At 40.1% G+C, this 25679-nt stretch overlaps 1 protein-coding gene across 1 annotated transcript; it reads left to right on the top strand.

Moving 5' to 3' along the window:
* Positions 1-15491: 15491 nt before the first annotated feature.
* Positions 15492-24640, top strand: il17rd (interleukin 17 receptor D). Its single transcript, XM_062986657.1, has 10 exons — positions 15492-15570; positions 16262-16379; positions 16546-16590; positions 16776-16927; positions 18836-18901; positions 19015-19069; positions 19951-20061; positions 21048-21232; positions 21970-22921; positions 23873-24640. The coding sequence occupies exons 1-10, from the start codon at positions 15523-15525 to the stop codon at positions 23989-23991; spliced, it is 1851 nt and encodes a 616-aa protein (XP_062842727.1). The 5' UTR covers positions 15492-15522; the 3' UTR covers positions 23992-24640.
* The last annotated feature ends 1039 nt before the right edge of the window (positions 24641-25679 follow it).

Here is a 25679-nt window from a genome sequence, read left to right as displayed (position 1 = left end):
CAGAGCTCTGCAGGCACGGCCACCCCTCGGGATGGTAATCTGATACACGTTGGTTATACTTGTACAGAGCTTTTCCTTTGGCCAACAGATTGAAGTCATTAAAATCAATTAGCTGTTCTTTCCTCTGGCCTAATCAAGGATCTGATGCTTAAGAACTTCCTGCTAGCTTTCGGCAATGATTTAAGATTGCAAAGCGTCTCCTTTGGAGGATGAGGTAAAATGGTACACTTAAAACATCAGTGCTCCAGGCTAGGCATGACCGTTTATTCTGTGAAGGCACTTTACAAGTGTCTCGTAACGTTTCTAACCTCTTACTGTGTTTGAAATGGTCATAAAGAGCCACGGTGTCTCAGTCCACCACCATTTGGCTAATTTGTGGCTGAAGCTTAAATAGTCGAGCAGGTTTTGTCTTATTTGGTTTTTTTACACTTTGTTAACCTAAGCTCGAGTTTTATCATCGCCAAGCTCACACTTTTCGGTTTAGGTTTTAGGCTGTAATTTTCTTGGATTGTATCTTTTCTACCAGATGAATTATTGTAATTATTTATTAACCCTGTCTAGAAGTACCATTCTGTCATCGTCTGTCTTCAGATTTCGCATATTCATAAATAGGCAATGTTTTTTTTTTATGTAGTAATGGCTCTCAGTAGGTCAGTGTGCAGTTGCAAGTGCATTGGCATGACCCCTGTTTTTCATTATAAAAGAGCAACCCCTTTTTTTGAGTTCTGTAGCTCATTTATTGTTCTGTAATGTCAACAGGCAGGTCTGTTCACTGCTGAATCACGACGGTGTGTCCACATCAGTCTTCGTTTTTGTTACATTTCTATTCATGTAGGTTATTTTTTGCTTAAAACAATTAATGGAGGTTTAGGAAAGTCAGAATGAAGGGCTTTGAGGAGCTTTGAGGTTCAGTTCCTCTCATGCCATTTCCTTTCAACTGACATGCCTGGACGTGTTTCTCACAGTGTACACGTCCTGTGTTTACACCTCTCTCATTGGCTTTCTTTCATTCAGCCTGGTAAATGGGATATGATTATACGAATAAAAGAAAGCAAACAAAGCCATTCTCTTCTGAAAGGATTTAGAGAGCAACTGTATTCATCTGGCTTGTTTTGTGTCTTGTAAACTGGTATTGTTAGTAATTGTGTGTTTAGAATATTCTCAGAAAGTATTAGGCAAACACGTTACGTTAAGAAGCCTGGGGCATACTTTAAATGTAATATATTATAAAATGATGAGTTTAAGTTGATATAAAAATGCTTTAGTTTCGCTAGGATAACAAAAAATAAAGTTATGTTAAAAAAATTTGTAATAAAAACTTTTGTGATGGAATTTGTTGGTACTAAATGACATTTTACACTGAGATCCAGTGTAGTTCTTGTAAACAGAATAGGTTCAACCATCCCATGCTGCACAATATTAACGTCATCCGTTTGGAGTCTGTTAAACTTGTGAAATATGGCTCCCTGGGTTCAGAGGACAGAACTAAGTGTGCAAGCACCTGTGAAGTTGCTTTGGTGTGGGATTTTTCTGAGATGAGACTGGTTTTTCCTGTAATCCATCAGGTTGTCTTTGTCATGTATCACTGCTTGGGGCAATGTCTGTCCGGGGCTGGAAAAGTAATCGGGTCAGTTGGCTCTGCAGTGAGAAAGTTTTTTGTCTGTTTAAGGAATAAGTACAACGTTCATGAGCTGATCTGTTCGTACTGTTTATACAATATGTCACCCAATACTCACTCACAACATTTAGCAGAACCTTAAATCCAAAGTACTTTACACTTCTGACTGAATACAATCCAAGCAAGTTAGGATTAAGGGTGCTTGCTTAAGGGCCCAACAGTGGCAGATTGGCAGTGGTAAACTTGAAGCAGTGATCTTTTGATTACTAGTCCAGTACCTTAATATTTAATCTACCACTACTAGTCCAGTAACTTAAAATCTAAACTACCGCTACCATTAAAGATGTTGTGGTGGCCAAGTTAAGGTTTTGGACACTGTGTTTTGACAGGTTTGGATGCTATTAAATATTAAATAGCAGAAAATATGACTTTGCATACCATTACTGAAATTCTACCTTTGACTGCTACAACCTTACGTTTATTTTCATCTTATTAGCAGTGAACTAGCTTCCAAGCTAACATAGATTACAATGAATGGCTTTCAAATTGATATTTACCAGGACTTAGCTAGCTTGGTTGATGTAAACAAAGGCTGGATCCCAAACCTCATCAAAACCGTACCACCCTTAGTAGTTTAATAATTTTATTTATTGCTCAGTATAGTTGTATATGGTTTGGAACACAGCCAAGTAGAGACTTCTGTAATTTGAAATAACCGAGTTGACAACAATACAAATAAGTCTGTTTGTAAAATCCTTTCACTTTTATCTTTAACAAAGCAAGCATAGTTAATTAACAGTTAACAGTTAGCTTACTGGTATAAGAAATTGTTGGATGAGTTTTGGTATCTTTAGTAAATGTAAAATATTCCGAGGCAATTTCTTGGTCAATGTCTTGCAGTGTTTCTACAATGATTTGTTATGTGATATTTTATGGATGGCCCTGCATTATGGGTGAATTCAAGGAATCATCTGGACTGTGTGTGAAAAAGTTCCATCAACAGGAATGAGCTATTAAGTTCTTAAGTGCTAATGTCATAGCATATGGTTGCATTTCCAAAAGCCCTGAGTGCGACGGATGGTGATTGGAGTAAAACAGGAAAGGCATTAAGCAAAACAGAGCAAAGGAACTATAAGCCAGACTGCCCTGCAGCATTTGATCAACTGCCATGCAAACCCCTCATCAGCACTGACCCCCTTGACCTCTCATCCTGTCTTTCCCTGTGCTTTCCAAATCCTACTTTCTCAAGAAAACACACCATGTGCTTTGTATCTAGAAATGCTTACCTAGAGCTGAGAGTATTAAAAATACTTTTTGTGCTGTAATGGGACTTGGAAGGAACATTATATCGGACAATCATAATTTTTGGCACTTTCTGTCTAGTCTGTGTAGAGTTTTAGTCATGGTTATCCTGTTGTGATCAGCACAAAACTAAGACAATTTTTTTATTTGCCTTATAAATTATTCGACATTTGAAAGACTAAAAGATACATATATCAATTTAGTAAATACTGACTGTTCAGTCTGCTTACATTAGAATTTTAAATGTTTGATTTCATTTGAACATTTACAGAGAAGATACAAATCTAGGTGGTAAAAATATGTTAAAAAACCCATTTGATTTGAGACACATACCTACAGTATAAACATAGCCTTTTATACAGCCTTTTACTTTGTCTTAATTGCATTTAGATTCCAATACCAACAACTGTTTTGATAGTGACAGGCTCACTATAACAGTTCTGATCATTGTGTGGGCATAAGATTAATTATGCTTACATAATTTAAATGCAGATTTTTGATTAGCCCTAATTTAAGACTACTGTTCACAGACCACAGATGTGCATGAGTGCCTAATGTCAACACCACTCCTTTTCATCAGGATGGCGGTGGCTTCTTGAAGTCATCAGGGTTTCTTTAAGTCCCCCGGTGTTTAAAACTGAGTTCGTGTATCAGGATGTTTGCAATTGCCATCAAGTTAAATACTGGTCCTGAGCTGGGTATAATTGCAGTGATTTGGGCATCTGATACGTAGCTTATTGGGGCCATATGATTACCTACAGCTATGGATGAGATGCAATCCTGCAAATTTATGCATGTGCAGTGCTTGAATGCAAGAGTTTGCATTTAATGAATGACAGACCATGTGAAATTGAGTTATTAAAGAAACTAATAAAATTTACTTTATCTCTGGTTTGTATCACTGAGTCAGTGCGTTTCGTATTTAGGAATGTAGGTGATTTAATTTTTACCCTACGTTACGTTTAGATGACTTAAACCATTCTAGTATGTTCATTAATCAGTGTGCGGCTTGGCTTCCTGTTCTAGCTGTTTTCCTTCAATTAGTCATGTGACTGCAAACCCACCCCCAACAGGCATGGAAAATAAATCCCTTTATCCAAGTGTGCCAGCAAGTCCCTTTAAGTCAAATTTGATTGTGTGCAGGTCCTGAACCTACACAAGGTACATACGATACATTGGATGGGGTGATTCATTTTTGTTAGAGTTTATGGTCTTCATTTGAGAACCTTAAATAAAAGACACCTGTTGTGATGAAGGCAGCATGCTGGTCGAGATTTGTTAACATAAATGCAAAAAATGCTCATTCTTTCACATGGACACTGAATAAAGCATTGGTGTTTATAGTGAGGGTTATGCCTAGTTCACACTACACGATTTTTGCCCTGATTTTCGCTCGGCGACTGGTCGGCGATTGATTTTCCGGGTCGGGAGCAACTCGGCGTTCACTCGGCGATCAAAACTCGGCTCTCAGTCGCTAAGTGTGAACTATCCAACAACTCGACCCGATCGAGTTTTCTAGCACGTCAGATATCTGATCTCAGATGGGCAACTGGGAATGAGTGACATGTCGAACAGCCAATGAGAACACAGGATACGGTGTGAGGGGAAATGCAGAAGAGGATATAGTTTATATCAGGATACACCGGCACACACACGTAGTATTTCTGATTTGATCGTCCTCTACAAAACATAACACCCACGCTAGCGTGCATTACAAAATTATTAATTAACATCCACTTTACTACAGAACAAGCCATATACTGTTTGTGTTGCCAAATCCACTCAGATTCATTTATTTTTCCTCTTTGATTTTACGCTGCACATCAGACCACAAACACTTTGATCACTCGCTACTTGTTGACGTGCATTTTTGGACGTGGTGTCATTAAAACCCTCGTCACTTCTCACGTGTGTTTTTGTTTAAAAGAAGAAAAAAAGAAGACCAGAGAAGCTCGCCTGCGATTCCAGTTGGTGATGGATCGTGTAGTGTGAAACCCCCTATCGCCGATCAGTCGTGTAGTGTGAAATATACACCGACTGAAAGACTCCCGGGTGCAAGAGATTCAGTCGTGTAGTGTGAACTGTACAGCGACCTGACGACTTGGAAAGTCGTGTAGTGTGAACTTGGCATTATAGGCAGAAGTCTTGGAACAGCAAAGAAGCGTGTTACTAAAAGCTGGATGTTTGATTATTTTATTGTGTACATTTTTGTAAAATTTTACTTTAAAATTGAGCTGATTAATGGATGAGTGTGGTTTTGTTCTGAAATAAACTAATAAGTGACTAATCTTTTTTAAAACATGACTTCAAATACCCAACTGTAAGTTTGGGTAAGTAGAAGTACTTTGAAGGCGTTCTTTGATATGGATGCTGGGAAAGGGAAATTCTTAGATGCCCTGCTTCTGCAAATGAGTGCAGATGGTAACATTTCCTCCACCAAATGGCTTGGAAGCAAAGCCAAAAATTCTTGTCCTTTTACAGAACATTTCTTTTTTGTTTTAATCAATGCCACATCCCTGGGCTGCAGTTTAATTCATAAATGTGCATCCCCATGGATTATGGGTTTAAAAATCTTTTTACTTTATTACAATCGATGTACATAGATGCAACATACAGAACCCTAATTTCAATTCAGTATGAATTATATTAATTAGAGTAACCTTTGGTATGTTTAAAGAAAGTGGGCAAAGTCTGGCCAAGTGATCTGACAGCTCTATTGTATTGAAAAAGTTTTAAAAGCTAATTAGTGTACACAACAGATTTAATAAAGAAACATCTCAGGAGATGTATTTTTTTAAACTGGTATAATGTATTTATTTAATATATTATTGGTACCATTGGTTTCTAACTAATTTGGATAATTACAATCACATCAGATCTTTATTGGTTGGATACCACTGGGCAGGGCATCACACATTCACTTGCTTACTCACATCTAGGGACAATTCAGAGCAGCCAATTCACCTCCATCCCATCCCATCCCATCCCACCTCTCAGTAAGAGGTGAAAAAACAATCGACACAAAAATCAAGACAGTCCATGCACTCATCAAAACCTGTTTTTATTTTGTGTCTTTTGTCTTGCCTTTCTCTTGTCTTGCACTATTTCCATATTGATTTTGTATCCAGTTAGATACTCCTGGGAAAACATTTAAATGGACCAAGCTGACTGTTTTTGCAGTATCTACTTTTTCTTTGGTTTTTATACTCTTACCACACATTCTGGTCAAACCTAAGGCTGCTCTGGTGCTGTTAATCTCAGAATCTTGGTAATTTGTTAGGCAAACAGTGATAAGTGGTTTTGTGGCCTTGTTTATTTTTACAGAGCATGGGACTAGCCCAGCGGGAGCAGCTTAACATCATCCGATCAGAAAGATCTAAGAAAGAATAATAGCGTACAACAAAAACTAACTGACTGAGGGCTACAACTCCACCTTTAACCTCATTTAGACCGCACAGCCTCGCTCTTCTTATTTGGACTGATGACTTCAGTAGGAAGTTACTGGTCTGAGCTGCAAAGCCAGTCATTCTAGGTCCTAGAAATAATGAATTGTGATTTTTATAATTTAGATGAGTTTTACTGATGGAAGATGAAGTAAAGTGATGCATAGGATTGATTGGGACATTAAAAGAGGCTCAGTTATTTGTGGTTTTATTCATTTTTCGTAGTTTGTATCATCTGGAAGGCATATGGAGTTGATCCACTGGGGTACAAAGCCACTAAGAGAAGCAGGGGCGATTATAAAGAGTTTGTGGTAGGGGTGAAGCAGGGAGGGCCGTGTTAGATTTGAACCTTGCACATACGTTTAACAAATGTTGCCTTCTAATTAAGCAAGCCCTCACTTCCCCCAGGGCTACCAGATTAGTAGTTGCACCGGCCCTCCAGTTGGGCCCCCTCCTTCAAAAAAGCAGTAATTTTACCCTAATTAATCTGTGTCGCCAGAGTATCCCTATGAGGCCTGTCTTCCATTCGCCAAATAAGAGATGATGGTGTACATGTTTCTTTTCTGAGTGGGAAAAGCATTCATAGCCCATTTACACTCCTTTTTTAGTTTCAGAGGTGTATGTGTATGCAGGATGGGGGGGTGTATAAGCTTTAGAAGCCTGAGGATCAAACGAAAACCTCCCCTTTTGAAAAAGTGGTTTGTTTGGAGTTGTCTCCATATGGCTTGCTGCTAATAGGGAATCTAAAGAGAACCATCTCCACTAGTAAAGTTGCTGGCTGTGCTGTCATTAAATAGTTTCACATGTGAGCTTGGATGCCAAGAACGGGCTGAAACAGGCTTTTGCAAAAGACATTTAACACAATAGGACAAAGTCTGAAATAAAACACTGAAATAAAACACTAATGTTGCTTGATAAAATAAACTTGCATTAAGATAGAAAACAGATTTGTAGACATGATTTCCACCAGGGTGTGGAATAGGAAGAATGAGAGTCTAGATTGACGTGCCGTGTTTTAAAGTGTCTCTCCTCGTATGATATAATTACTGTTATTATTCGACTCAGAGGGAACACCTGGTTGAAAAAAGGCTTTGGTGCGTACTACAGAAAGGACAGATCTGTCAGGCTTCACCTGCTACTCCTGTTTGTTCAGACATGTCGTCTCTCATGAGTCTGCATCATGTGGTACCAGGTCGGTCAAATACTGGTTCATTAGCCACCTAAAATATTCTCAACTGATAATCTTGCTTTGGCGTGGGATTACATAAGCTACCAAATTGTGTGTTTTTGATACTCCAGTCTTTAATTTGGATCTCTGGAAAGTCCACGTCAGCTGGGTGGCTTTAGAACTTCTTGTTTGTGCCTCTGTACTGTTAAAGGCTCAATAAAACTTAAAGATTATATTTGTGCATACATTATTTATGGATAAACATTTAACACTATCATTTTAAGCTTTCTGTATGTGCTAGGTCATCAAGTATACCAACTGTCTGCTTGTAATTGTAATTAATGTGTAAACCAAATTGAGCCGATATATTTCAAACCAAGTAGTGTGATCAAGTACAGTGTAGCTTAAATTAGTAAAATGGATTTTATTCAGGATCTGTGTGTTTTGCCACTAGGCATTGTCTTAAATGTAAGATGTCTGCCATGACCAATTAACATAGCTCACATGTCGAAATGGGGCAAATGGTCTCTGCTGTAATATCTCATTGCACTGTTCATACAGGCACTCTGGTTTGGCCTAGTCAGCAATTGTTAGCACATTAGATAAAAATAAGCCGAGGACAACCACGGTGACCCATACTGTAAAGTTTTTATTCACATAATGCTTCTGTAATACTGAGAAAGTTCATATAAAAACAGTGTCCAGGAGCCGAACGCTACCAAACTAAACAATAAGTAATTACTACCCAGTCTACTTTTATTCCAATAATAACCTTGAAACACTTTAGCCGATGGTTCAGTGTAACATTCATGTGTTTATCAAGTTTTTTGGTTTTCGTCTGAGCCGAGTCATTAAGCAAAGGGCCGAGCATTTCCAAGCACAATCACAGTATTTTCATTGCCTGCCTCACAATCTGTTAATAAGGCCCAATAAAGTGCTGAGACTCTTGTTTGACCGGCGACTGACCTCCTCCTTTTACCTCACGGCCAACGTGTCCACATGGGATGCTGCAAGTTTATGGACCCACGTTACAACTTAACCCCCCTTCCCTTGCCTTGCTTCCTTTTTCTACTTTAAACTGTCCATTTGAAGTTTTAGGATGGCAAACGACCTTTGGGGCTATTAGGAGCGCAGAAGGTAAGGACATCAGAGGGGCCGTCAAAGGTCTTGGAGCCCGATCTCTCTCCCAGCAGGGCTAGCAGGGCTCCTTTGCAGGAACAAAGGAAAGGAAAATGAGGGTGGGGGGGGTTGTTGCTTGTTGTGGAGGGTCATAAACGGGAGGAATCATAGTAAGGCTGTTTGGGGGAGTGTGACAGGCTTGTTAGAAGGTGTTTTGCAACCCCTTACTGCCTTGCGCTACAAACCAGCCAAGGTGTTAGGCTGCGGCAAGGCGCCCTGATTGGCTACAGGTGTGCTTAGGCGTTTTAGGCAGCTGCCTGTCCGCCGTGACCCGCAGGACCCCGCTGCGTCACAGTGTGCAATAAACCACAGGACAGCGTATAAGGCCCTATTAGAGCAGCCCCGGGGAACAGTGTTTTCTTTCATATTTACTGTTAATTAGGATCCATGAAGCCTTTCCGATCTTCAGCGTGGCTACAAACATTCTTTCATGATCAGTCTTGGTCAAACTGATTGTTAGACAGTTAATACTGTCAGCATAATGCTTTAGCTTTTGGTGGACAAACTTGTTTGCCCATGTTTGACGGTCAGTGTGTTCCTTATGTCTGCTGTGATGATCTTGGTTAAAGCTGGGAGACTTTTTGAGTAGTGGTAGTAGTTCTCATCTGAACTAGGGAGAGGAAGGAACAAAATCTGAGTGCAGGTGTTAGTGTTATCTTCTAGAAGTGAAATGCTTCGTGGGAAAATATTTTCTGAATTAGCCTCTTGACCTTTTTGCCAATTTGCCTAGCACGTTACTATGCAAAATGTGTAAATTCAGCAGCAAGAAACATTCCTACTGGAAGAATCCCAGCTTGTATGGATTGTCCTCAGGAGTTACTGCTTAAACAGGGTTTGAAATGTGATATTTTGAACCAGACCACTAAACAATTATTTCCTAATGTGTCAGTCACCCTGGAGAAATGGCTTTACTTCTGAATATTTACTTAAGTGGGCAGATACAGCAGCACTCGCATCAATATATAACCACCGTCTATAGTGTAGTTCTGTATTTCTGACATGAAGAACTTAAGTTAAAAAAACAGACAACTCTGTTGTCGATTTAGCATTTTTAAGTTACGATTGAAGCCTTTCCCAGCAGAGCTCAAATGGGAATCCTGCGCTTGATGAATATGTTTAAAGAGATGAGATGACTGTGGAGGGAATTGAAGGCCACTAGGCAGGGAAAACAAACATTAGAAACAAGGTTTAATGCTAAGTTCAAACAGGTTTATGACTCCTTAGGCAAGTTTTTTGTTTGCAGGGTGTAAATGAGTGCCTTGGCGATCAGCTTCATGTTGCTTGAGGTCTCAAAGCTTGCAGAATAATCACACATGGTCAGGAAACTTTGAATAAACCAAACGAGAACTTTGTGAAATGTTAAGAGATGCATGCTGCAGATGTTCTCGCTTCAGTTGTCATGATACCAACAGTTTGGAAGTCATTTCTAATATAATCCCTGAATTATTTTAGTTATGAAACTACATTTTAATACTCTGTGACTATTCCCAAAGTATCACATACTTGATTTGCATGCACAGAGAAAACTACAATGTTGGCACCTAACAGGGAGTGTTTCCACATTTCCCAAGACAGTTGTAGTCTAGTGGACAGACCTTTGGGCTATTAATTGGAAGGTTGGGGGTTTGAATCACGACTCTGCCATACTGCCACTGTTGGACACTTGAGCAAGCCCTTAACCCTCTCAGCCTAACAAGCTGGGATATAAAGAAAAAATAGATTTATTTATTTATACATGTGCAAATAAAGGCAGTCTATTTGCTCCAGATAATTATATTTAATTCATTTATTTTTGACCCAGGTTTTGGTTACCCTGGTATATTGTTGCCAGGTTGGCATTTTGACGTCCTTACTTACTGCTACTGCACAAAAGTCAAAGACAGACAGTGGAATCATAGCTTACTGTCTCTTATCAGGATGACAACTATCCTGAAGTGATGAGTGTGGTCCTTCCTGTCATCTAAAACTATTTCCTCTAATCATAGAAATGAGTAAATCTGATAAAAATGATACGATCTTAAAGTAAGAGCACTCTAAAACATATCGGCACACAACGTATTGTCTAATTCTCCAAGTAACCCTCAGCCATTGTTGCTCTTCGTGTCTTCGAGTGATGTTTTTCTTTTTTTTCTTCAACCTTTAGTCTTGATCTGACACGCAGGTATAGCTTCCTCTTGTCTCGTTCTGTTGCTGTCACGCAAGCTCATTTGTTATGACTTGTATGATGATGCGCTTTGAACCACTGTTCACGGGCCAGTCCTACCTGCATTTCTAACAGAACTATGTACAGCTGTGCTCATAAACATCTGATTCTGCACCAGTGTGAGAATTGTACGGATTGTTAGCATTGCGCATGTCTTGTTTAGCTATTGTCAACTTAAGGCTTGTTTTTCCAGAATTGGCACCGAGCGCAGCCACTGAGGTTTTGTGCTACTCAGAAGCTTCGTAATTGTAGGATACTTTAGTGTGCCTGTCACCACTTATAGTGCTGGTGGTTTTGTAATTGCTCCTAAGCTGCTGTCTCTGAAGAATGTGTTCAGTGCTTCAGTGATGATCCTTTACTGTTATACTGTTATACTACATCTGCTTGGACAATTATATTATGCGGTTGTTATTGCAATTGGCTGTTTGTAGGGGAGGGAAATGGTTGAGCAGGGGTTCCAGCCTCTGGTGGCTGGTCGAAGTACCTGCACATGAGACAAATGACACTGAGACCCACCTCTGGCAGGTGAAAAAAAGCGGTCTGAAGTGATTAGAAAGAAATTGGATATGAATAGGTAAAATTGGAAAGATCTCCTGAACAGGTGACCTGATTTCACTCCTGGTAGAAATGAGTCCATACTTGCTGATTCTGGACTTGTTTGAGAGGGATACGGTCTAACATGCACAACACTAAAAACAACCTTGAAATTATATAAATAAACAACAGTAATCAGTTTGTAAAATGCCTGAATAATTCTGATTACTTTTGGATTGTGATCATGTGTAGAACAATTATAATCACCATTTGTTATTATTGTGCAGCTTTAATATCCACTAATATTATTTCTCTTTCTTTTTCTCCTCTTTTTAGGGAGTCCAGTCCAGTGTGGACGAGAGTGGACGCAGACTCATTTCTTTTCGAAATGACAGTAAGCCACCATCACTTTTTGTCATTTTATATCTCTACATTTTATCCGTTTTATTCATTTTTGGTCGTCCACTTTCCAGCACCAACTCACCCTGAACCACCAAACGTGCCAAAAAGTCACATTTCTTGCCTGTAGTTAATCCTGATTTTCCGCTCAGTTCCATTGTCCACGATTGTGTACTGGAACGATCATGGCCTAAAAGCTAGTCCTTATTTGCATTACAATAGCAGTAGCTCTAAGATAGAGAGATGGGGGCATAAGTGGCACAAATGAGCTCTCTTCTTACCTACTTGTTCATCTACAGCTTTGATACACTTCCTACCTCAAGTATAATTGAGTGACAGGGACGGTGTCTGATTGCATGCCTGCATTTTGCCTGCCAAAGAATTTAAAACTTACCACTAATTTCATACTTTCTTCATTGTTTCTTGTCAATCTAGACTGCTCACTGAACTGGAACCCGTGGGGGAAGCATGCTATCCATGAAGTGAACAACATCAGCTTCACTCACATGTCCTGTGATAATCAAGCAGCTGTGGTAGTCCACTGGATGCCAAATCCTCTCGGTAAGGCGCCTCTATTGTAAACGCATACACTAAATGGCCAAAAGTATGCAGACACCCCTGGTACGGCCTTCACTTTTTTGTATAGTCCACATATTCTTGATTGTGTTTTTACTTTTACTTCATCACCTGACTTGTAGCCCGTAAAGACCATAGCATGCCTGTGATTGGCTGGCTGCCTGTGTGTTGGAAGAGGTGTGTGTGCATTCTGAGTGGTGTGTTTGGGGAGTATTATTGTGATTGTTCCAGTTCAGTTCTTGAACCAGAACTTGCAAATTACATTTGTTACCCTTTTGGCTACACACACACACACACACACACACACACACACACACACACACACACACACACACACACACACACCTCTGTCTGTAATACATATTCAAACACGGGTCACATTGTGATATTTACAAATGTACTAAAATATATGGTTGATACAACTTTCTATAGTTTTTTATTTCTTTAACATTTAAATGAACTAAAAGCTGTAAATGTCTTTTAAAAAGTTGGACCTTTAAGCCTTCATCCAAACAACCGGTTTGACCTTATCCTGTGTGGACTCAGTAGTACCACCTTACACTCATTTGCCTAATGTGCTGTGAGATGGACAAGGCTCCAAGCAGACTGGGAAAAGTCCATTTAGGACCTGAAACCCAAAACAAAGCAAATGCCTTTTAAAGTGTGTGTCCACCACACCTGAGTGTGCACTAGGGTCATTCCTCTCGCCTGTCTCTGACTGACTGGCAGCGATGGAGAAACAGGAGACCAAACAGGAGAGGTGCACTAAAAGTTAGGCCTTGTCTTCAAAGCGAGTTCCAGGCCTGTCCTGATCAAAGGCGTAGGTTTTTCTCTCCCCCTCCTCACACTGGGAGCTTTTTCTTCAGGCTTGACAGTCACACAAATCTGGCCAAGCAGGAGACGAGACTTGCACTGGGATTTTTGTCCCTGCAGGAAGGTATGCAGTGAGGGAGGGAGGAGCAGTGTGTCCCTGGCTTCCGTCTGTCGAGGCGCTATTGAACTTGGTAATTTGAACCCCTTGTCCAAGCAACAGCACAATGTGCCCTGTTGTTTGCTCGGGGTTAATCCTTTAGACCGGGTCAGGAGTCGAAACAGATCAGGTGTATGTTTAAAGTAACTTTTTACATGTAATTCAAAACTATTAAGAATAATAGCTGTAAAACAATAACAAGTGTTTTATTATCCAGGCACCAGCTACCCGGTTTGTCCCAGTTAGATGCCGTTCAATATAAAATATCTGAACATGCGATTGCATTGCCATATTCTCAGCGATTCATTAATCAAAATGCAAATATTTTAAATAGGGTGACATGTATGATGTTTGGTGAGCAATTTTATTCAATGCAATTCATACAAGCGCCTAAACAGTTTTTTTGGATTGCCTCTCAAATTGCCTACTTCAGTGCTATATGTCAACTGTTATTAATATATTTTAGCCAGCTATCCACATCTACTAAACTGATATTCACGAGGGATCTTCAGAAAGTTTCCGCACTTTTATATTTTGGTTGGACACGGTGAGGGTGGGAGGAGGAGGAGTAATCAGTCGTGTCTGGGAGACTGAGAGATGCTTATAGTCTGGATTTAGCTCCATCTGATTTTCACCTTTTTGGACACTCAAAGAAGCTTTAGGGAGAAGAAGATTTTCATGTGATGATGTGAAAGCAGCGCTGCATCAGTTAAAAAGTTGGTTTGACGCTGGAAAAAATGCAATGAAAGGTGAACATGTAGAAAAGTGATGTCATTTGTTTTCAAAATTCTTAATAAATAAAGTTTAAAAAAAGTGCGGAAACTTTTTGAAGAACCCTCGTATTTAGTACAGGTACAACTAGCTGTTTCAATTCATTTTAGCATGTCTGTAATTTGCTTTGGATGAAATCTTCCTGCTGAATACCATAAATGTAAATGTGCTTCACAGATTTGGCTACGGTTAAAAAGAATACTGTAAATATAAAGATGTAAGTTGCAGCTCAGATACTGAAATCCCCCGTGTCTTTAATTTTAGAGATATAAAGATGAAAGGTAAAAATAAAGACATCCAGCCAAATTAGAAGCTACACAGTATAGAGGAGCCTCAGATTTGCCTACTGGTCGGACAACTTTGTATTTTCTTTATCTTTCGCCAACGGTGGCTTTTTGAGGCAGAGCATGAGGGGCATCTCTGAGCCGGCCCTCTGGAGGTGTGGAGTTACACGGCACAGTGAAGAGTAAACTCTTTCAGCTCCGCTCCCCACCGAGGTAATCGGAACCACATGGAATGTTTGCAGGGCCTAAACACCACCCCCCCTTCCCAACCCAACCCTCTTTCCTCTTTCTCCTGCAACTGATAAGGCAGAAATGTAATTAAAAGGGAGGAAGGCTGGCACACGTTGATGGGTATGGGAATGCTTCCTTGGCACGCACGCTCTTGTCCTGTGTGCGTGTTAAAGACTCGCTTTGATTCTCTGTGGTGCCAAATAAAGAAGAAGGAACAGAAACGTGTTTGGAGATTTCATGCTTTGACTCTGTGTTTGAGGGAATTGGCAGGCAGTTTGGATTAGAAGTAGACAAGTCAGTTCTGTTTTGAACTGATTTGAAGTGCTGATGGGGGTCATTTAAGACGTCCAGCTCAAAACAAAATTAAGTCATTTTCTTTGTTCAGCCTGAGATGCAGTGTGGGACATATATCAGGGATCACATAAGCAAAGTTAAGCCTACAGTTACTATTCAAACTGTTTCAGTTTAGAACTTGAATTGACGTAAGGACCGGCATGCTGGAGGGTTTTCTGTAGAGTTTGTCATTGTTAACAATTCCCATTTAATGTTATTCTCATAAGCAGTCATGTTATGGGAACATTTTTCCTCTGCATTTGTGCAAAATACACTTCAATACCTTTTTAAATGCATTTTACATTGATTGGTTTTTTTTTTTATTGTCAAGTTGTCGCTAATATAGGGAAAACTGTAACCCTTTTCACATTTTGCAACCCCTATATAAACAATTTTTTATTTAAAATTCACCATGAGGTTTTGATGTTCATTTTTTGCAGGAATCGAACATGTTAAGGGTTTCCGGATTTACCTTGAGGACAAAAATCCAGAAGGAAAACAGTGCCAACACATGATCCTGAAGGATCCTCGTCAGCTCAACTTCTCCTTTAAGAATGTTGTGAGTAAATGTATAAATATAAGAATTAATGCCATGTAGCTATGATATATAACAGGATGAGGGTTGAAACGCCTGGTATTTGTACAGTGTTAAAGGATTTTATAGTGTAGTCACATCCTACTTGACCGCTCTACAAATTACACCATGATTGATTGATTGATCCCCGAAGGGAAATTGCAGTGTTACAGCAATTCACGAACAGTTGGCGAAGCCTTCCACTGAAGCGCTATTTCTTTATTTTTTCCTTTGTTGTCTCCTGAAGTAACATAAGACAAATGTATTTCAAGTAAGACTCTACTTTATATCCTGGACTTCTTGAATCGTTTTATTTGAAGCACCTAATGTAGTTACTGCAGCAATCTAACCATTGTGTTAGTTCTACACTGAAAGTGGCAACAAGAATTTGCCACGAAATGTCCCATAAATGACTCAGATGGCAATAAACCATAAATAAATCTAGTGTAGTCTGTACAACACTTACAGTGTACACTAAGTAAGATGTGCGGTAAATGAAAAGCTGTTTTGGAAGTGGCGTAACTGTCATATTTTAAATGTTAATAACAATATTCAGCACCTTTCCCTAGACCTCTAGTAAAAAGGGAACTTGATTTCCTGTAGTACTGTGGTTCTGATACAGTGGATATAAATCAAGAAATTTGACCTGATCTGTCCTGTGATTTCTTGACAGAAGCTGAGCTCGCAGCCCTTCGTTGGCCTGTCTTTCGAGATGGACTACATGGTCAGGATTGTTCCGTTCCCCACCTTCATGAACGACAGCTTTTTTCCTCCTTCCTTCCTGCACACCAACAGTAAGTGACTTCTCACTGCTTTCCAGAGGTCAACAGCTCTATTCAGCACACATTATTTCATTATAATACACATAAATCTCAGTTCCGCGAACTTTTGCTCTTTTAGATCTCTCAGAGTAAAGAATTTTGGAGAGAGTCATGCATCATGTGTGTTTTCCTCTCACAGGTTGTGAAGGGCTTCTTGGCGCAGATAACCTCGTCTGCAAACCATGTGAGTTTCTCAGGGAGGACGGCAATGTCATTCATCCCTGCTGTTTCTTTTCTTTTGTTGTTGTTTTTTTTTAACTGAGGCATGCATCAGACATCATGGCCTCTGCATGCTCTCTCAGAGCTTGACGTCTTTTAGATTGTCTAGTGTGATGCTAAATATTCTTTTTTTCTTCTGTTGTCTGACAGTCTGGAAGCCTAAGATGCTAAACGTCTCTCAGGTCGGCTCAAATCTGCACATAGTGTTCGATCACGCTCCTGCCACGTTCGGCTTTAACGCCTACTACGTTTACTACAAGCTGAGGCAGGACGGCCACTACAAACTCAAACGCTGCAGACAGGTTAGCAAGCTTCATAACATATTTGCAACTTTCATAGGCTAATGGGGTTGAGATCTGAGGACTGCAAATGCGAATGATTTGCACAGTTTTTATACTCGTAAACCCATCATCATTGTCAGCCTAAAGAAAACCACATTGATCAGGATAGAAATGTTCCATCACTACTGTAGACGTTCTCTTATCTTAACTTTTGTTCACTTATATATTCAAGTTTTCTCTTCAATTTCTCACCATTTGTTGAGAAGTTTAGCAGTTAAGCAGATTTAAAATGTATCATCGTGGAGGAGGAGGGAACAGCCTAGGCTAACTAGGAGGGAAGATATTCAGGGTTAATTCATTCAGCAGTGTGTAATGTTCTTCCCAGATGGAGGAATAATATATAGCCCTGTTGGTCGAGTGAGCTAGCAGGTCTGCACCTTATTGGATTGTTCCAGATTCTCATGCCTCAGGCGAGATGAAGCTTTCTAGCTTTTCTTTCTCACCATGATGAAAATACAGAACTAGAGCTGTAAGTTCTTTCCCAGCTTCTCTTTGTTTGGGAGAGACCAGGATGGGAAGTGGAAATAAACTTGCTTCTCTTGGCTCAATTTTGTTAAATGGTGAGATAAGGGACCACTATACTGGAAGTTTGGTTTGGGAAGTTCTAAAAAAGTGGATGCATTTTTTTTCCAATGTCACACAGACTAAACATCAAAATACTTTTTTGAGAAACTAACACGAAAGAAATGACTGGGCTTTCTACTCCACATAAATATAAAGCATTGTATATAAAGATTGACAATAATACAAAAACACAGTTATTTTAGAAGATATGTTTTAAATGTAGCCAAAGATGCTACCACTACTACTTTGGATTCAGAGTAATTTGCTTTGTGGCAGATAGAGGTGTTTTTGGTTGAAGAAGCACTCCAGTTACTTCTCCACCCTCTTTAGTCACGCATTGTTGATTTGGAGTAATGGTAAAAGCAGGGCACGGTTTCACTTTCGGAAGTCTGTACTGTTGTACGTCATGTCTGTTTTAACATGCCATGCATTGTACCACCAATAAAGGGGTGAAATATGAGGTGGTCAAGGATACTGGTGGGGGGATTCCAGTTCTCTTTATTGCTTTTTCACCTGTAAACAAAGAGGATGAATTGAATTCCAGTTTGCTTGTATTTATTCCACATTTTTGTCCGTTGATGCATTTAATGGTCTACTTTACTGTTAATAAAACAATGATTAGTGATTCAAATGTTTGCAGTAATTGTTGTGTATAAATACAGTGTATGTATTTAAACCTTGGTGTGTGCTGTTTGCTTAGTAAGTTATTGGCTAGATTGGTGAGGTTATGCAATTCCAGCTCAGTCTTAAGTCTCCACACTTAAGGTGTCAGGACATCCTAAATGTTCACTTGAGCAGTCTGGGAAGAATTTTGATATTCCACCAAATATCAGATCTGCAACCTGTCATGTAGTGTAAGACCCTAAATAAACAGTAGTAAAGCTAGCACTGATTAATAGCCAGCATGAGATTTGAGGTGCAACTCATTGTGGCTTGCAGCCAGCAGCAGCGCCTTTCTGTATTTCCATGTGCTCCTGAGTTTGCACTGAGTCTCTCTAATACATAACGCTGAGGTGTAATGCCTAGTGCACACTGTAACTTCACACTAATTAGATTTGGCACAGGACCGTGACAAGCACTTCTGTAGTGAACGCTGCTTAGTGACACGATTAACTATGTTGTTTAAAGCAAGTGAAGATTGTTAGCTATATTATCCTCATGGCTCCAGTGCAATACTAATGCAGATGTCTAACACCAACATGCCCTGCATGTATTTTAAATACTTGAAATTTTTAGAAAGCATTAGATGTTTTCCTCTCAGATCCCTACGCAGTATTTATAACATCTTTGTCCTTTATGTCACAGGAGCTGAACGGCCCCAAAACAACATGTATTCTACAAGATGTCGCTCCAGGAACGTATTCAGTAGAGGTAAACACTCTGCCTGTGTTAGAGGTTTTTGAGAAGATCAAATGTAGGAAAAAGATGCAGCTGCATTAACAGACTGTATTTAATACTAATGCAAAATTTCCTTTACTTTATAGCTACGTGATGAAAATAACACTACCAGAAAACAGGCTCAGTATCATGTAAGCCAAGGTAAGACTAAGTTCTGAAATCATTTTTTTTGTGTATTTTAAAAGGATTTAGTTGTCTTTATAGATACAAAGTAAAATGGATATGAATGTGTAATTTCTAGTTGGAGGTACTTTAAAAGGGGTTAACAAGAGGTGCTTTGAAGGAGCTGAATATAGACTTTTTAAAATGTAAGCACTAAAGAACCCAGAAAATCAGAATGGTTGTTAAAGCAGTAATAGTTACTCTTATACACAGTGCAACAGTAGCAGCATGATTTATAGCAACCATACAGTAGCCAGACCCTACAGGAGCCAAACCAGACCCTAGTGATCAGTAGTTTAGACCAAGACCAACTGATTTTTCAAGTAGAGACGGTTTGTGCCTGGTTGGCATAAAAATCATGAACCAGTGCGGTTCTTTGTGTATAAAGGGTTTGAATGAATTGAAGAAATGTAATATGTAACTATCATATACCGGTGTTCTCATCCTGCGGCCCACAGGCGACAGGCAAGATGTGATGCATTGAGATGCGGCCTGTGCTTTTGGCCTATTAACTAGTTGATGTTATTGCATTTGTGCAAAATCTTTATTCAGAGTCTTTCAACATCAGTTTCTAGCTAACGCTACTACAACCATCAAGCATCAGGTGTGTTTGTTGCATCAAATGCTTAGAGCTTCAGAAGCACTGAACTATGTTAGTTCTGAAATTTAACTCATTGCCTATTTAAAACACACATAAGTTCATTTGGAATAATATTTAGGGGCATTAATGCTTGGACCCTACACCCTCTATTTAAGTCAAAACATTATTGTGTAAAAACCCATTTTTGATTTATTTTGCGGGATGTTTATGAAACTTGTGGACTCTGTTTGCCTCATTCTGTTTGTTCTCTTCATTTCAGTGCATTCTCCATGGGCTGGTCCCATTCGTGCCATGGCCATCACAATCCCTCTGGTCATCATGTCCGCCTTCGCCACTCTCTTTACCGTCATGTGCCGCAAGAAACAACAAGGTGCGTGTTCCTCCTCTCTCCACCTCGCCTCATTAGCAGGATCCTGTTACCCCCGAAAACTCGCTTTTGTCCAGAGACTGTAAGCTGAGCTGCGTAATCTCTCAGCAGAGACAAGGATTAATGGCATGAGAAATTTAAGCATTTGTACTCATTCCATTCTACTGTAGCTCTGCTCACAGGGGACAAAGGAAAACTCCTTGTAAGGCTGTTTGCGTGCAGTGAAAATAATGAAGTGATATAATTAAGGCTTCCTGTGCTGTTACGAATGAGGCCTCAGGTTGCTTAAGGTTCAGTCATGTGAGGCTGACCGTGCTGTTTGATCAGGCGTGTGTTCTCCTGGAGAAAATATGTGTAAATGTATTTTAATTATGAAAAAGGTCACATAATTATTACATAATTATACATAATTACATAATTAAATGTTAATGTTATTAATGATATTGGGGAGCTTAGGATGTTAGCATCACTTCTAATTTTTTATTTCTAATATATTTTCTTTATCTGACACCCCTTCAGCAATGGTTGTCTTGACTTTGCTCTTATCATCCTACTAGCACCCACAATCTGTTTTTTCCCGTCAGATGCCCTTTCTAACGCATCCCCCATTTTTACCTGGGTTTGGGACTGGCACTGATGTTGCACTGATAAAAACCCCTCTTCAGTAGCTAGGAATTACATAACGCCCTATGCCTTCTGTATTTGTGAGATCAGCCAGGTATTCAAACTCTGGGAACTCAATCTGAACTCACACGGGCAGCTGTTTGTATTTGGGATTGTCACATAAAATCAAGCTCTTGTATTCTTGTTATCTGTTCTGCTATTTTTCATACGTATTCGTAATCATGTACGTACGATGTTCATGTGAACTTTCCTCATATGGTTCTAATAATTGTCCTGAAGTCATCGGAGAGTTGTACTCCTAATACTGACCACAAATCTTCATCGGGCCCTGCTGAACTCTTCTCTGGCGTTAAATCTTTCCACAGAGAACATCTACTCCCACCTGGATGAAGAAAGCTCTGAATCGTCCTCTCATACCACAGCATTAAACACAGAGAAACGCTGGCTTCGGCCCAAGGTTTTCATCTGCTACTCCACTAAAGACTGCTCCAAACACCTCACCGTCATCCAGAGCTTCGCCTTCTTCCTGCAGGACTTTTGCGGCTGTGAGGTAAGATCCAATCTGGGCTTTGTTTAGTCCCGATTAATTAAAGGAAGAATGATGCTTACAAGAAACACAGCTGGGAGTTGGAAATGACTCGTGAGTGTGTGTGTGTGTTCGTGTGTGTGTGTGTTCGTGTGTGTTCGTGTGTGTGTGTGTGTGTGTGTGTGTGTGTGTGTGTGTGTGTGAGAGAGAGAGAGAGAGAGAGAGAGAGAGAGAGAGAGAGAATAGGGGTTACCAGGCTTGTATATGAAATCCAGGCTTTGGGAACAACATGTACAGACTGCCACCTGCTGGTTAGTGACTGTGAAAATTTTTACTAAGTAATTCTCTGATCTCAGTGGGTGGTTTAGATCATTTAGATATGTTTCAAGAGACCCAGGTTTTGTCCATGATTTTTACCGCGACCCAGTCAACACAAACAATGCATCAAAACAAAACACAAAACCAAATATACTTAATTAATAAAAATAGTGGCAATCTGGTCTCACTGTAGTTTACAAGATGTAACATAAAGCCTCCACAAGGGGTGTTTGTGTACACGTTTGTTTGTTTTTGCTAAAATTTGTTGATTTAATTATTATTATTATTCTCTGTGACCCATTTTTTTGGCTCGCGACCCACCCAAGGTTTTGAAAAACTCAGGTTTAGATTTTTTAAAATAAAAATCCAGCTGTTTTTTTATCAAACAATATTGTGTACAGTTTGGTTTAATGTGACATTTATCCTATTTTCTGTATATATAGGTGGTTCTGGATCTTTGGGAGCATCTGGAGATCTGTAAGGATGGTCAGATGGCGTGGCTGAGCAGGCACATTGACGAGGCCCACTTCCTCATCACTGTCTGCTCCAAGGGCTTTAAATACTTCATCGATAAACTTCACCGCAAAGGCAAGGCCACTTCCAAAGAGAAGAACAAAGAGCTGGTCATGCCAGACCTGAGCAGCAGTGACATTTTTGTTGTCGCTGCGGCCATGATCAGCGAGAAGCTGCGTGAGGCTCAGCAAAGCTCGGCCGACCTTTCACGTTTCATGGCTGTCTACTTCGACTACTCGGATGAGAGCGACATACCGGGCTGTCTGTCACTGGCGCACCGCTTCAAACTGATGGACCAGCTGCCCGAGCTGCTGGCCAGACTGCACTCACGCCAGCACGGTGTCCCGGCCGTCAGCAAGCGCAACTACTTCCGCAGCAAAGCCGGCCGATCGCTTTACGTAGCCATCTGCAACATGCACCAGCACATCAGTCATGAACCTGACTGGTTCGAGCGACAGATGATGCCTCCTGTACCAGCTCCCCCAACCCTTAAACGAGAAAAGCCGGATTCAGGGCTTTCACTGAATGAGGTGGTGCTGAAGAAGCCCGCTGAGAGCGAGCGGCCCATGAGGAATGTCTTTGTACCAGCTTCGTCGCCGAACGCGGGAACTTACTTTCTCGCGTGCGCACCATCAAGTTCAGCACAGAATGAACTCGGGGAAAGTTCATCCCAGTCAGCGTCACACGAGGTGAACAGTTTGGCGAGGCCTCTGTGCCACACGGATGGTTCAGCGAGTCCTCCAGAAATGCCCAGAGACTCTGGGATTTATGATTCCTCAGTACCTTCTTCAGAGCTTTCCATCCCGCTGATGGATGGACTTTCACCAGATCAGGCGGATTCGTCTTCTTTGGCGGAAAGCGAGTCCTCGTCATCTGGGCTCGGTAAGCATCTGATTATTAGATCAGTTTGGTCAGAATGTAATAATATGGTCATTAAAATTGAAAGTCTAGACAAACACAAGTAAAACTTTGGTGCACTGCTGATGCACGCAGAGTTGGCACATCTGTTACTTGAAGTGTTGGCCAAGACGTCACTACTGTCTGGTTGAAGCATAGATGTGTTCCAGGGTTTTCAAATATTGCCGTCAACTTTTATTTATCTTTGACCAAGTCTGCACTTGGTGCCTGTGATTTTTATATCTATATTGCTCAAGCATTTGAAGACCATATGGTTCACTTATTGACTGTCTAAATTGAAATGTTTAGAATGTTGGTACAGTTTGTGAAGGTACTAAACAGCAGAAACGTATGCCATTTACATGTACAGCATTTAGCTAGCAAACACATTTATCCAAATTTATTTAATTATTTATTTTTATTAAGGGCGGCTCTGTGGGTTTCACTGTCGCCTCACAGCAAGGAGGTCCTGGGTTAGATTCCCAGAAGGATCGGTCTGGGTCCATTCTGTGTGGTGTTTGCATGTTCTCCCCATGTTTGTGTGGGTTTTCTCTGGGAGCTTTGGTTTCCTCCCACAGTCCAAAGACACACAAATAAGGTGAATTGGAGATACATGACTGTGCTTGGTATTAAAAGACTTGAACTGATGAATCTTGTGTAACCAGTAACTATTTGTCCTGTCATGAATGTAACCAAAATGTCCAATAATTTCTGTTGTTTTGGGGTTTCATTTGTATGATGTAGGATTTTTTTAGAATGGCAATTTTATTCAGGAGACAAAATATTCATGACAATAAATGTTTAACCAATGTTACTCTTTAGCTTTCTCTAAAGGCATGAATGTTTCTTCTTCTATTTTTCTTATATGAATAGTAAAATCTGTACTATAGAAATCCATGAACTGTAATTCACCCCACTTTTTTGTTTGTATTTTAGGGGATGAGGAGGTTCCGGCTCTAAGCTCACTACACTGCTCCGTCCCCACTATCTGCAAGGCAGAGCTTCATCACATCACTGAGCCAAGAGAAGGACTCATAGTGGCTGCCTCCCCTTAGTGGCCTTAATCTGAACATGCATTGCCACTTTATTGCCTGTACTCTTATTATTAATATATCAGTGTGTGGGGCCTCCTCCGACACTAAGAACCCTGTGATTGATCAGTTTTCCTGAACTCTGTGACTGCTGAGGAAAGCTGATGTACATCGTGCTGCAAGGTGGCGCTACTTAACCAAAGCGGCTGTGAACTGGAAATCCAGCCTTGTGGAGTGTTAAAAGTAAAAGTTACAGTAGTTAGTACAGAAACACGGATTTATCAAACGATGATCGAATAACCAGCTACTACATTTACTGGACTGGACTCGTTCAGCCTGATGCACTGTGCTGTTGTATTTTAAATGTGGAGATGATGGAACTCTTTCAACGTTTTAACATTTTATTTTGGTTTTATTTATTGCTTTGTATTAACTTTTGTCATTGTTGGTTACAGACGTTTGAATGACTCCTGGTTTGATTTACGGCAAAATTGTCTTCCATATTGGTTTTAGTGAGAACTAATTACAAAAGTATTGTTTCTATTTCAGTTGTTTTAATCTGATCATTTAAATTTCAAAGAAATTGAACATTCACATATTTCAGTGCAGACAAAAACGAAAACAAGAAATAATTGGCATCATATTTTGTACAGTTTTTTTTTTTTTAGAGTAATAGACGTGATTTCTACATTGTGTGACATTGTACTGTTTTATAGTACTCTAATGTAGGAACTGTGTTAATAAAACCTACGTTTTTATAAAAGACTGTTTACTTTTGTTTCTGTTTGGTGATGAAAAGGTAACTTTTAGTAAAATTTTTGATAATTTTAAGTCTGTCACTCTGTAAGAGCTCCAACAGTCCTGTGCAAAGATGGGAAAACCTGTTGGATGGACAACCATTTCTGCAGCACTGGGGTGCTTCTTAATGGCAAAATGGTAAGAATCGATATACAGGAAGATCCTTAACAAAAAATTACTGTGCAAACAAACCAAGACTGGGGGGACAGTTCTCATTTCAACATGATTATCACTGAGGCAAGTTTCAGAATGTCATCATCGGTCCAGCCAAAGCCCAGACTTAAACCCTATTGTACATTTGTGGAGAAAAAATGGGATAAACTGCCCAAAACTAGGTGTGCAAGGCCAGGACTTGCAGCTGTAACTGCTGACAAAGAAACTTCTTATAAGAAAAAATACACTTAAAGAAAAACACAAAAAGGTAAACTGTCTCTAGGTGGAAGTGAGGAACTAAGTAAGCCAAAGTATGTGATGCCTTGGGTGCCTTGTCCAAGATGTATTCCTGCCGTGTGCCCAATGTTTTACACTTGGTGCAGGACCCACTGCAACCCTGACCAGGGTAAGTGTAAAAAAATTTTATACCATACAGAGTTTTCCTCACTCTGGTGGGACAGTGGGTGTGTATGAGCCACTTGGAGCTTTTGATGCATTTTCCCATCCTTCCACTGGATGGAAACAGATGCATCTGCTGAGGGAGGCCAACCATCAGGCTGTTGTCCGCTAGCTCTTGTTCTTGTGAGGTTTACCACTACTATTACTACAGTACTACTACTACTGCTAGGAAGTACAGTATTCATTTTTATGAACCAGTTCATCCTGATCAGGTCCAGTGGGTCCAGCACGGCCTTGAAAACAGTGGGTGCAATGCAGGAAAACATCCGCAGGGTGGTGCACACACATTCTATCACACATAA

This window comes from Trichomycterus rosablanca, chromosome 24 (genome assembly GCF_030014385.1).
Source record: "Trichomycterus rosablanca isolate fTriRos1 chromosome 24, fTriRos1.hap1, whole genome shotgun sequence".
NCBI lineage: Eukaryota > Metazoa > Chordata > Actinopteri > Siluriformes > Trichomycteridae > Trichomycterus > Trichomycterus rosablanca.
The sequence above is the reverse complement of the archived record's forward strand: the minus strand, read 5'-3'. Positions and strand labels throughout refer to the sequence as shown.